Below are 12789 nucleotides of genomic sequence, written 5' to 3'. Positions count from 1 at the left end.
GGTGTTTGTAGTATTCTCTGATGGTAGTTTGTATTTCTGTGGGATCGGTGGTGATATCCCCTTTATCATTTTTTATTGCGTCTATTTGATTCTTCTCTCTTTTTTTCTTTATTAGTCTTGCTAGCGGTCTATCAATTTTGTTGATCCTTTCAAAAAACCAGCTCCTGGATTCATTGATTTTTTGAAGGGTTTTTTGTGTCTCTATTTCCTTCAGTTCTGCTCTGATTTTAGTTATTTCTTGCCTTCTGCTAGCTTTTGAATGTGTTTGCTCTTGCTTTTCTAGTTCTTTTAATTGTGGTGTTAGGGTGTCAATTTTGGATCTTTCCTGCTTTCTCTTGTGGGCATTTAGTGCTATAAATTTCCCTCTACACACTGCTTTGAATGTGTCCCAGAGATTCTGGTATGTTGTGTCTTTGTTTTCGTTGGTTTCAAAGAACATCTTTATTTCTGCCTTTATTTCGTTATGTACCCAGTAGTCACTCAGGAGCAGGTTGTTCACTTTCCGTGTAGTTGAGTGGCTTTGAGTGAGTTTCTTAATCCTGAGTTCTAGTTTGATTGCACTGGGGTCTGAGAGAAAGTTTGTTACAATTTCTGTTCTTTTACATTTGCTGAGGAGAGCTTTACTTCCAAATATGTGGTCAATTTTGGAATAGGTGTGGTTTGGTGCTGAAAAAAATGTATATTCTGTTGATTTGGGGTGGAGAGTTCTGTAGATGTCTATTAGGTCCACTTGGTGCAGAGCTGAGTTCAATTCCTGGATATCCTTGTTAACTTTCTGTCTCATTGATCTGTCTAATTTTGACGGTGGGGTGTTATAGTCTCCCATTATTATTGTGTGGGAGTCTAAGTCTGTTTGTAGGTCACTCAAGACTTGCTTTATGAATCTGGGTGCTCCTGTATTGGCTGCATATATATTTAGGATAGTTAGCTCTTCTTGTTGAATTGATCCCTTTACCATTATGTAATGGCCTTCTTTGTCTCTTTTGATCTTTGTTGGTTTAAAGTCTGTTTTATCAGAGACTAGGATTGCAACCCCTGCCTTTTTTTGTTTTCCATTTGCTTGGTAGATTTTCCTCCATCCCTTTATTTTGAGCCTATGTGTGTCTCTGCACGTGAGATGGGTTTCCTGAATACAGCACAATGATGGGTCTTGACTCTTTATCCAATTTGCCAGTCTGTGTCTTTTAATTGGAGCATTTTGCCCATTTACATTTAAAGTTAATATTGTTATGTGTGAATTTGGTCCTGTCGTTTTGATGTTAGCTGGTTATTTTGCTCGTTAGTTGATGCAGTTTCTTCCTAGCTTTGATCGTCTTTACATTTTGTGCAGTTTTTGCAGTGGCTGGTACTGGTTGTTCCTTTCCATGTTTAGTGCTTCCTTCAGGAGCTCTTGTAGGGCAGGCCTGGTGGTGACAAAATCTCTCAGCATTTACTTGTCTGTAAAGTATTTTATTTCTCCTTCACTTATGAAGGTTAGTTTGGCTGCATATGAAATTCTGGGTTGAAAATTATTTTCTTTAAGAATGTTGAATATAGGTCCCCACTCTCTTCTGGGTTGTAGAGTTTCTGCCGAGAGCTCCGCTGTTCGTCTGATGGGCTTCCCTTTGAGGGTAACCCGACCTTTCTCTCTGGCCGCCCTTAATATTTTTTCCTTCATTTCAACTTTGGTGAATCTGACAATTATGTGTCTTGGAGTTGCTCTTCTCGAGGAGTATCTTTGTGGCATTCTCTGTGTTTCCTGAATCTGAATGTTGGCCTACCTTGCTAGATTGGGGAAGTTCTCCTGGATAATATCCTGCAGAGTGTTTTCCAACTTGGTTCCATTCTCCCCAACACTTTCAGGTACCCCAATCCGACGTAGATGTGGTCTTTTCACATAGTCCCATATTTCTTGGAGGCTTTGTTAGTTTCTTTTTATTCTTTTTTCTCTAAACTTCTCTTCTCACTTCATTTCATTCATTTCATCTTCCATTGCTGATACCCTTTCTTCCAGTTGATCGCATCGGCTACTGAGGCTTTTGCAGTCCACGTAGCTCTCGTGCCTTGGTTTTCAGCTCCATCAGGTCCTTTAAGGGCTTCTCTGCATTAGTTATTCTAGTTATCCATTCGTCTAATTTTTTTTCAAACTTTTAACTTCTTTGCCGTTTGTTCGAATTTCCTCTTGTAGCTCGGAGTAGTTTGACTGTCTGAAGCCTTCTTCTCTCAACTTGTCAACGTCATTCTCCATCCAGCTTTGCTCCGTTGCTGGTGAGGATCTCTGCTCCTTTGGAGGAGGAGAGGTGCTCTGGTTTTTAGAATTTCCAGTTTTTCTGCTCTGTTTTTTCCCCATCTTTGTGGTTTTATCTACTTTTGGTCTTTGTTGGTGATGACGTACAGATGGGCTTTTAGTGTGGATGTGCTTTCTGTTTGTTAGTTTTCCTTCTAACAGACAGGACCCTCAGCTGCAGGTCTGTTGGAGTTTGCTAGAGGTCCACTCCAGACCCTGTTTGCCTGGGTATCAGCAGCGGTGGCTGTAGAACAGCGGATATTGGTGACCCGCAAATGCTGCTGCCTGATCGTTCCTCTGGAAGTTTTGTCTCAGGGGAGTACCTGGCTGTGTGAGGTGTCAGTCTGCCCATACTGGGGGGTGCCTCCCAGTTAGGCTGCTTGGGGGTCAGGGACCCACTTGAGTAGGCAGTCTGCCCGTTCTCACATCTCTAGCTGCATGCTGCGAGAACCACTACTCTCTTCAAAGCTGTCAGACAGGGACATTTAAGTCTGCAGAGGTTACTGCTGTCTTTTTGTTTGTCTGTGCCCTGCCCCCAGAGCTGGAGCCTACAGAGGCAGGCAAGCCTCCTTGAGCTGTGGTTGGGCTCCACCCAGTTCCAGCTTCCGGGCTGCTTTGTTTACCTAATCAAGCCTGGGCAATGGCAGGCACTCCTCCCCCAGCCTCGCTGCCACCTTGCAGTTTTAACTCAGACGGCTGTGCTAGCAATCAGCGAGACTCTGTGGGCGTAGGAACCTCTGAGCCAGGTGCGGGTTATAATCTGGTGTGCCGTTTTTTAAGCCTGTCAGAATAGCGCAGTATTAGGGTGGGAGTGACCCGATTTTCCAGGTGCCATCTGTCACCCCTTTCTTTGACTAGGAAAGGGAACTCCCTGACCCCTTGTGCTTCCCGAGTGAGGCCATGCCTCGCCCTGCTTCGGCTAGCGCACGGTGCGCTGCACCCACTGTCCTGCACCCACCGTCTGGCACTTCCTAGTGATATGAACCCAGTACCTCAGATGGAAATGCAGAAATCACCCATCTTCTGCGTCGCTCACGCTGGGAACTGTAGACCAGAGCTGTTCCTATTCAGCCATCTTGGCTCCATCTTTATCAATTTTTAAAGATCTCTTCCAAATCCAACTCTTATTTAAAATTTTTTTTCTATTGTTTTGTTATTTAATTAATCACTGCTCTAATCTTTCTTATTTCCTTTCTTCTGCTAACTTTTGGTTCAATTTGTTCTTCTTCTAGTTGTTTCCAATGTGTAAATTTAGGTTGTTGAGATTTTTCTTCCTTTTTAATGTACTACACACTTACAGCTATAAACTTGCCTCTTACCATTCCTTTTTCTGCATCCCATAAGTTTTGGTTTTGGTATGTTTTCTAATTTTTATTTGTCTCAAGGTATTTTCTAATTTCTTTCTTTCCTGATCTCTTGTTTGGTCAATTGGTTGTTTAAGAATGTTTTGCTTAATTTCCACGTGGATGAAAAATTTCCGCTTTTCCTTCTGTAGTTGATTTCTGGTTTTATTACTTTGTGATCAGAAAAAATACTTTATATAATTTTAGTATTTTAAAATTTGTTGAGCCTTGTTTTATGGTCTCTCATGGAGAATGTTTCATGTGCCATTAAGATGAATGTATATTCTGTTGTTGTTGAGTGTAATATTCTGTATTATTCTTTTAGTTCCATTTGTTCTGTAGTGCTGTTCTACTCCTCTGTTTCATTATTTTGGTTCTAGACCACCACAATAAAGGGAATATTGTAATAAAGTGAGTCACACAAGTGTTTTTGGTTTTTGACTTCATATAATTATATTTTACATTTGTTGTAAGATTTATTTCTGGTTATTTTATGTTTCTTGTTGGTATTGTAAATGTTTAGTTATATAGAAAATCATCTGAGTTTTGCACAGTCGTCTTTTATAATCTTGCTCAACTCTAGCTCTAAGTGCTTACACTTTGTTTTTGTTTTTTGGTGGAAGATCATATTGGCTGCTAATAGGAATGGTTTACTCTTTCTGTTAATATTTATATATTTAATGGCTTTTCTTTTTTCCCTTCTCTTATTATATTACCTAAAATCCCCAGGACAATTTTAGTATAAAACAAGTTTGTTCTTGATTTTTTAATGAACATTTCACCATTAATTATCATATTTGCTGATTTTTGGCATTCATATTACCAAAGTAAGAAAATTCTTCTGTATTCCTATTTTGTTGTTAGTTTTTGTTTTTAAATCGTAAGGTGTTGGATTGTTTTGGATGATTTTTCTGACTCTATTGTCATCTTCATATTTTTTTCCTTTAATCTCTTAATGTGGTAAATTATATTAATAGATTTTCTAATGTTAAGGCATCCTTATATTTCTGGAACCAAATAATCTCAATAAATTACCCAAATCTTTCTTTAATACTAGTATAGCTTATTTTGGATTTTTGCATCTACATGCCTAAGTGATATTTCCCTGAAATGTTCCTTTTTATGTCCTTCCCTTTCTAACGTGGATAACAGGTCATTTCATAAAATGAGTTGAGAACATCCTTTTTAAATTCTGTGTAATGTTTCTCACAAGATGGGGGTTATTCATTTATTGAAATGTTTATAGACCTTTCCTTTAAACCTTTAGGACCAGATTAGGTGTTTTTGTGAGTCAGCTTTATATAATTGATTAAATGTGTTGATATTTGTAACATTTTAAATTATCCTTTTGAAATTTTCTATTTTTTCTTTTTTTGAATTTTTAAATTTAGAATGTGTAATATAGTCGCATGGCTCAAAACTGAACAATATGTAGTGGGAAACAATGAAAAGTTTTACCTTAATTTTGTATTAATATCAAGGGCATTTCCTTCAGAGAGGAGTTCTATTTTTTTTTTTTTGAGACAGAGTGTTGCTCTGTTGCCGAGGCTGAAGTGCAGTGGCTCAATCTCGGTTCACTGCAAGCTCCGCCTTCCGGGTTCACACCATTCTCTTGCCTCAGCCTCCCGAGTAGCTGGGACTACAGGTACCCGCCACCACGCCCAGCTAATTTTTTGTGTTTTTAGTAGAGTCGGGGTTTCACCGTGTTAGCCTCGATCTCCTGACCTCGTGATCCGCCCATCTCAGCCTCCCAAAGTGCTGGGATTACAGGCGTGAGCCACCGCGCCCAGCACTATTTTTGTTTTTTATCTTGGGAGCATGATTTGTGGGGGGACACCATAAATCATGCGCCAGATTTGCGGTTCACTGACCTTCCAAAAATGGAAACCCAGGCTGGAATTCTGTGTGAGGGCTAGCTTTAGGACCACCTGTAGTAAGGGGTGCATTTTCCTCCTCTGTTTTCTTTCTTTCTTTGCTTAGTATTACAAATGAAGTTCTGTTACTTATTCTTGATTCCATTCTAGTAATTTAGGTTTTTCATGAAAATTGTTGTAGATTTGTATACTTACTGGAAAACTTGTTCTAGTATTTTCTAATGATTAAAATACATGTATTATATCCACCAGAAGCTGACATTTGGATTTCTGTTTTCAGCCTATCTTTCTTGTAGTCTGCTTTATCATGATGAATGGACCCACCATTCACCTCTTTGCTCCCAGGCCATATCCCTACGAGAGATCTTTAATTCCTGTTTTTGTCTTGCAACTCCACAGACACTTATCAACAGGTCCTGTCATTTTTACCTTCAGAATATATTTTAAATTTGACTCTTCACCACCTCTGTTATTACTTTTCAAGCCACCATCAGCTTTGGCTGGATTATTTTCAATAATTTTTGATTTGGTTCCTCTGTGTCTACTCTTCACGTAAAATAGTCGTTTTTTCATTTTAGCTGCCTGGTTGTTCCATTTTTGCTTCATAATGTTTGTCTATTTTAGTATATTCTGTATATTTATAGTCCTTTTGAATTGGTTCCCATATTTGTATTTCGCTAGGATAGTGTCCCCTCCCTCCCTCCCTTCCTTTCTTCCTTCCTTCCTTCCTCTCTCTTTCCTTTCTGTCCTTTCTTTCCTTCCTTTCTTTCCCTCCCTCCCTCCCTTCCTTCCTTTCTTTCCTTTGATGCGATCTCAGCTCACTGCAACCTCCGCCTCCCGGGTTGAAGCGATTCTCCTGCCTCAGCCTCCTGAATGGCTGGGACTACAGGTGCGTGCCACCATGCCCGACTAATTTTTGCATTTTTGGTAGAGGCGGGGTTTCACCACTTTGGCTAGGATAGTCTCGATCTATTGACCTCGTGATCTGCCCTCCTCAGCCTCCTAAAGTGCTGGGATTACAGGCGTGAGTCACTGCGCCTGGCCAGATAATGTTTATTTCTGATTGTTCACTTCATTGAGTCTGTTTTTGAAGGTTAGATTTTGCAGGATTTGTCTTGATGGGAATGTTTTACCGTCCTCTATTTCTACCCTGGTGTTCGTTTATCCCTTTTAAGCTATTTTGAGGTTCCTGGTACTTTTTTGGTACCTCAGTCTGGAGCTAGATCTTCTTTCCAGCCTGAGGCATCTTGTCCCTCCCTGATATTTGGCAGAAATCAGATTGAATCTTGAGATGAGCAGCTTTACCCAGATCCTATCTGTGGTGTGTTAAAAAATTTCTTCTGTGTCTCCAGACCATAGTCACAATCTGTTTTTGGCTTCTTTTTTAAGAGTATGAGAGCCCTTCTGTAGTCCCCAGTTTCATTTTCTGAGTTTGGATTCTTTCCCCTGCTAAGCATAACAATGCATTTAGTCCTAACTGTCAGTAGTTGAACATCTGCCACCTCTGTATATGTTGGACACAAAGATAGAGTAAGTTTTTAAAAAGGCTTGCTTTCCCTCCCTCCCTCCTTCTGCCCTTATTTTCTCCCCTCTGTCTTCCTCTCCTTCCTCCGTCTAGTTGTTTATAAACCTTTGTTATCTATCTATCATTGTCTTTTCTTTTTTTACAGATAATTAGGAATTTCTAGTGCTTTATCTAAAACTCGGTGTTTATGTTTGGAAATAATGAATGTATGGTGTTTCTGTTGGCATACTTTATTTAGATATATATTTAGTTCTTTGCAAAAGTAATTAAAATTAATTTTATATTATATTTAAAACATCTAATTTTAAAATCCTTTCACAATGAAAAAAGATTTAGAGAATGATCAGGAGGAAAAGATCAGCTTTCAAGAACTTTAGGTAAATTTCACTACAGTCAAGAGAATTGAACACGATCTGAGTCTCAAACTCTGAAAAACTTTTTTGATGTCTTTGAAGCACTGTCCTTTCTTCTTGAAATGTATCTGTGTATTTGCACTTCAAACAGAGAAAACAGGGAAATAAGTAAATGTCTATAATTTGTTGTGATTAATGTTGAAGTAAATGAGTTCATTTTTGTTCAGCTATTGTATTACTTTATTGTACAATAATTTAATAACTACATTTTTTATACATATCTTCTAGTTTATTTGCTTCAGATTCTTAACTTTTACACCAAGAGGCCATGATGTTTTTAAGTTTTTGAAAGAAAAAATCTATGACTGGTATAAAAGTTATTGTTTGTGTTAAAATTATTTTAAGTAAGTGAAAAAATTAAAACAGTATTTTTCTCTGTCATTTTGTAGAATAATTAAATATAACAGATGTTACATGTAGTATTTATTATGTTTGATTATTGATATAAGCACTCTAATTTTAGGCCTTTGAAGACAATTTAATTGAAGCAAGGAAAGAAGTTGAAGTATCACAGAGTAAATACAATGCTCTATCATTACAGTTGAGTAATAAACAGACTGAACTTATCCAGAAGGATATGGATATTACCCTGGTCAGGCAAGTATATTCAATTTTTAATTTAACATCATAGAAATGTCATTAGTTATTCAGAATGATAGCATTTATACTTATTACTTACACCCTAAAATAATAACTATGTTTTCTGTGGTTATATATGTTTGTGCATTGAGAATCTGGAGTTATTTACACTAACTTGAAAAATTGCCTGGAAGAATGAGTGGGTCTACAGGATTGGACGAGCATGGTCAAGGGGTACCCTAGTTTCATTTTTTAACAAGGACATTGCAATGCTTTCATTCATTGTTTTCTTCTAACATTTCTAGCCATGTGTTACATGATGCTCATATTGTTACAGTGAACAATAGTAACTGAGAAACAAATTTTGACTTTAATTTTATTATATTCTATATAGTTTGTTTTAAAGCAGTCTTTCTATATCAACATAATTGATTTTGTAATACTATTCATAAAGTTGGATTACTTGAAAAAGTAAGCACGATACACTTGTATTTCTGTTTTTTAAAGATGTTAAAACTATTAATTTACTTTGTAATTACCTTTTCCAGAAAATAGTATGAGAGAGAATAAATTAAGACAGAACTTTTCCTTGGTTCATAGATCAATATCTATCTATCTATCTATCTATCTATCTATCTATCTATCTATCTATGTATTTATCTATCTATCTATCCCTCCATCCACATGCATGAATGGACATGCATGCATGTTTGTATTTATTTTGCATGCATGTGTTTATTTATTTTGGTAGCACCAGAGCATGGGATCGAAGATGTGGTTCTAGAGGTATATAATAGAGTTTGATTGTATAATTTATTTTAATTTAAAACTAAGTGATAAATAAATGATGGATACATCACTGCCATTCTGGTACACATTGGGTGGAGTTCTTTGGTAAAACTTGTCTGGGAATTTTCCTTCATGTTAGTGGGCATTGGTAAGGGGGTCAAGTTAGTGCTGTTTATGAGGTAGTTTTTATAGTTCCATTAGGCAAAATACAATTTTGTAAATTTAAATATGCCATTGTGAATTTAGTTTGGATGAGAAACTGTTTACCATTACTGAAGCCAATAAAGTTAAAATGAATTAGGACATTAACAGATTCCTTGTATCACATTTTAAAAACTTTCTCATCATAAGGGTGAGGAAAAGTATAAACTTTATAGATGATAGACTGGTTAACATATCAACTCATGTTATAATTATTTTTAAAACAATAACAAAGTCAGAAAAGTAATTCTAAACAGGAATAGAATCTTAGATTTGGATGAAATTTAAAAATTATTATTTATTCTTATCCTCTTCCCAGTAAGATTGCATAGCGTTTAGTCTTTCCTTGAAAACTTAGTTTAAAAGTTTCTGATGCTTTTCAAGACTGCTATTTTCATTTTATATTGTTTAAATTTTTGAACATTGTTTTACATGTACTTAGTTGAAATTTGCCTTTTTATAATTCCCACCCATTTATTGTAGTTTTATTATCTGGAGAATCTCAGAAACCATCTAATTCCTATTCTATAACATAGCTCAGTGGTCTCAGACATTTATCAATGACAACATTTTTTCACTAATTGATCAACTACTCCTATTTCTTACGTAAACTCTCCATGTACATATTTCACAGATGTTATCATGTTTTGGGTTACCTTTCTGACTGTTTTCCATATTGTCAATCTTTTTAAAATATAATGTCTGGAACTGCATAAAATATTTCAACAAAGACCTTTACATTTTAGAGTATGATGGTGCTAGGCTATTAGAACAAACATGGTGTTCATTCTAGGATACAGTGCAGTGTTAAGGACATGGGATATAACAATTATGTTTTCTTCTACATTTTGCGTGAGTTTGTATATTTACATTTAGTGTATTGCAAGAGCTGTAAGTTATTATAAATAAAGCAAGAATATCCTCGCATGCACTTTTTCTTATTCAATAGTAAAAGAATAATAGCTAGTGGGCCATGTGTAATTCTAAGAGTTTGATTATAAGGACCCATAGAGGCATATGGCCTATGTGAATTAATGCAGGAACAAAAAACCAAATACTTCATGTTCTCACTTATAAGTGAGAGCTAAACATTGGGCACCCATCGACATAAACATAGGAGCAGTAGACACTGTGGACTACTAGACAGTGAAGGGAGTGAGGGTGCATGGGTGGAAAAATCTACCTGTTGGCTACTATATTTACCACCTGGGTATCAGGATCCATACCCCAAATGTCAGCATCAAGCAATATAGCCAGGTAATAGTACCACACATATACCCCCTGTATCTAACATAGAAGTTGAAATTTTGAAAAAAAGGACTCACAGAGGAGAAGAATAATAGCACAGAGTTGGTAGTCTGGAGGAGTGGACTTTGTCTTGAATCCTCATTATAGGGTAGTAGTTGAGATGTCTACAGTGTGTCTCCTAAGTTATCTTGTATGAGGATTACTGTTGGATATACTGTGTGTCTTGTTTCTTTCATCATTATTTCACTGGGAGAGGGTGGTTATGATATACCAGTCCCAGTTTATTGAATCTTTATGTTGTAATCAAGACATATGAAGCCATAATTGTGGAAAAAGTGGTCTAGGCACTTTCTTATTTGGATACACTTTTCCTCACTGATAAATGATGGAGCTACTCTTTCTGTATGGATTTCCTTCTTTGAAGTTCATAGTCATTTATATTTTATTGAATATTTGATCCATGTCACCCATTGTGCTAAAGGATATTTTTGTGAACTCTACCTCAAGTGATTTTTGCCTAGGTTACAGTGTAAATAAGTATATACAGTCATTCCTTGGTATGTGTGGGGGATTGGTTTCAGGCCTCAATATGGATACTAAAATCTACAGATGCTTAAGCCCTTTATGTAAAATGGCAGTATTTGCACATAACTTATGTGCATCCTCCTGTTATACTTCAAATCTTTAGATTACTTATATTAATAGCATCAAATACAATGTAAATGCTATATAAATAGTTGTTATACTGTATTTTTTGTTTGTATTGTTTTGTTGTTATATTTTTAAAATTACTGTTTTTCATCTATTGTTGGTTGAATTTGTGGAAGCAGAAACCACAGATATGGAAGTCCAACTCTATGCATATATAATGATGTACATGTCTGTAATCTGTATAGAGCATATGAATATATTTACCTAGCCATTGCATTAAAAAGGATAACCAATTAAATTGCCTAACCAAAACTTTTACCTGAATAGGTAATGGTTCTACAATTGCGGTGAGAATTTTTGTTAGAAATTGAGTCAAGACAGTGCAGTCATAATTTTGGTTCAGAAAATCTTCAGACAGAATCCTGAAATTGGATTAATACATCTGGATTGCTGGTTTTCTCAGATGCTTAGCAGAAGCAAGTGAGTTTTCTTTGGAGAATGATAAAATAATCTGGACTTAAATTATATCTAAAGTTTTACAAAATAGGGTCTAGCACATAGTCAGAAATAACAAATATGTAGTAAGGAAAGAAGAATAAAAAGATATAAGACCTAGAAATGAAAGCAGAAATCGTAGTTATTTGTTAAAACATGATTAATTCACGTAGAGAACCCAAAATAATTTATATATAGTTTAAACTAATAAGTTTATCATGCTTGGTGGATACATGGTCAGTATATAAAACTTAATTGCATCTTTTATACCAGCGAAACACATTAGGAAATAAACTTAAGAATTTGCAATATTACTGGAGGTATGAAGAGCACATATAATGAAAAATGTGTATTACCTCTATTCAGAGAATTCTACAAATGTTGAGAAAAATAGAAGGTGTAATATATTCAGGGAAATATCAAAGTTCATGGTTTGGAAGACTCACTATCATAAAGATACCAGTTCTCTCTGAATAGATATTAGATTCAGAAAATACCGACCATCGATTATCAACAACAGGAAACCATTACCACCCTTAGCCAGAAGGGACAAGAATTAGTATCCTGTGACGGAAGCTGCCCAATAAGACCAATAACCTTAGACAGAGGAACACAGGCACTACCAAACTGTGGCTCAGCAGAGAGTGAGCTGGGTAAATAAATATCCGGACCACTTTCTCCTTTACCCTGGAATCACCAGCTAGTGCTTCCAACTGATGAAATTCAGTCACAGCCAGAGAACAAGGAGCAGTATAACTAGTCTGTAGAGAGGTTGGGCTGTTAGGCTAAGCAGAGTAGAGATGATGAAGACTGGCCCATTCTCAGTTACTACTCTTTTTCAGAACTTTTCTGGCCATTATTCCCTGTTAGTTTTTGCATATGAACTTTAGAGTAAACTTGCTTATTTTTTCTTTGGTATGTTAGTAGCCCATAAAATTTACAATAATCTAAGAAGAATTGACATCTTTATGATGTTCAGTCTTCTTGTCCCAGAGTGTGGTGTGTCATTCCATTTGTTTCAGTCTACCTCTGTGTCTTTCCTCAAACAGATTTTGAACATTTCTCATCAAATTTATTCCTAGCTCTTTCATGTTTCTTGTTACTATTTTAAATATAATTTTTCCTTCCCATATAGTTTTCAAATGATTTTTCTTTTATTGCATATAGTTTTACTGTACAGCTTTTTTGGTGGATAAAAATAAGTTGTTTTGTTTTTACTGTGAACTGTGCTATAGTTATTTTGGTATAAATGATAAACGTGAATTATGTAAAAATAAATACATGCAGTAAAGAAAAGTAAAAAGAAGGTAAAAGAAAAAAAGTTAGACTAAAAATGCATCCCTAGAGAATTAACAGCCATAAAATTCTGTGAGCATTGTTCTAGATTTTTCTCAGTCCCGATTTA

General features: G+C 36.1%; 1 protein-coding gene across 2 annotated transcripts in view; it reads left to right on the top strand.

Moving 5' to 3' along the window:
• The window catches only part of CNTLN (centlein), a 352494-nt gene that overhangs the window by 124004 nt on the left and 215701 nt on the right, over positions 1-12789 (top strand). For both annotated transcript variants that reach the window (XM_003822610.6, XM_008976184.5), the window contains exon 6: positions 7885-8018. In XM_003822610.6, coding sequence (XP_003822658.3) covers positions 7885-8018 — 134 coding nt within the window. The remainder of the gene's footprint in view (positions 1-7884; positions 8019-12789) is intronic.

This window comes from Pan paniscus, chromosome 11 (genome assembly GCF_029289425.2).
Source record: "Pan paniscus chromosome 11, NHGRI_mPanPan1-v2.0_pri, whole genome shotgun sequence".
In the NCBI taxonomy this organism is placed as follows: domain Eukaryota; kingdom Metazoa; phylum Chordata; class Mammalia; order Primates; family Hominidae; genus Pan; species Pan paniscus.
This window is presented reverse-complemented; position numbering and strand designations above follow the sequence as displayed.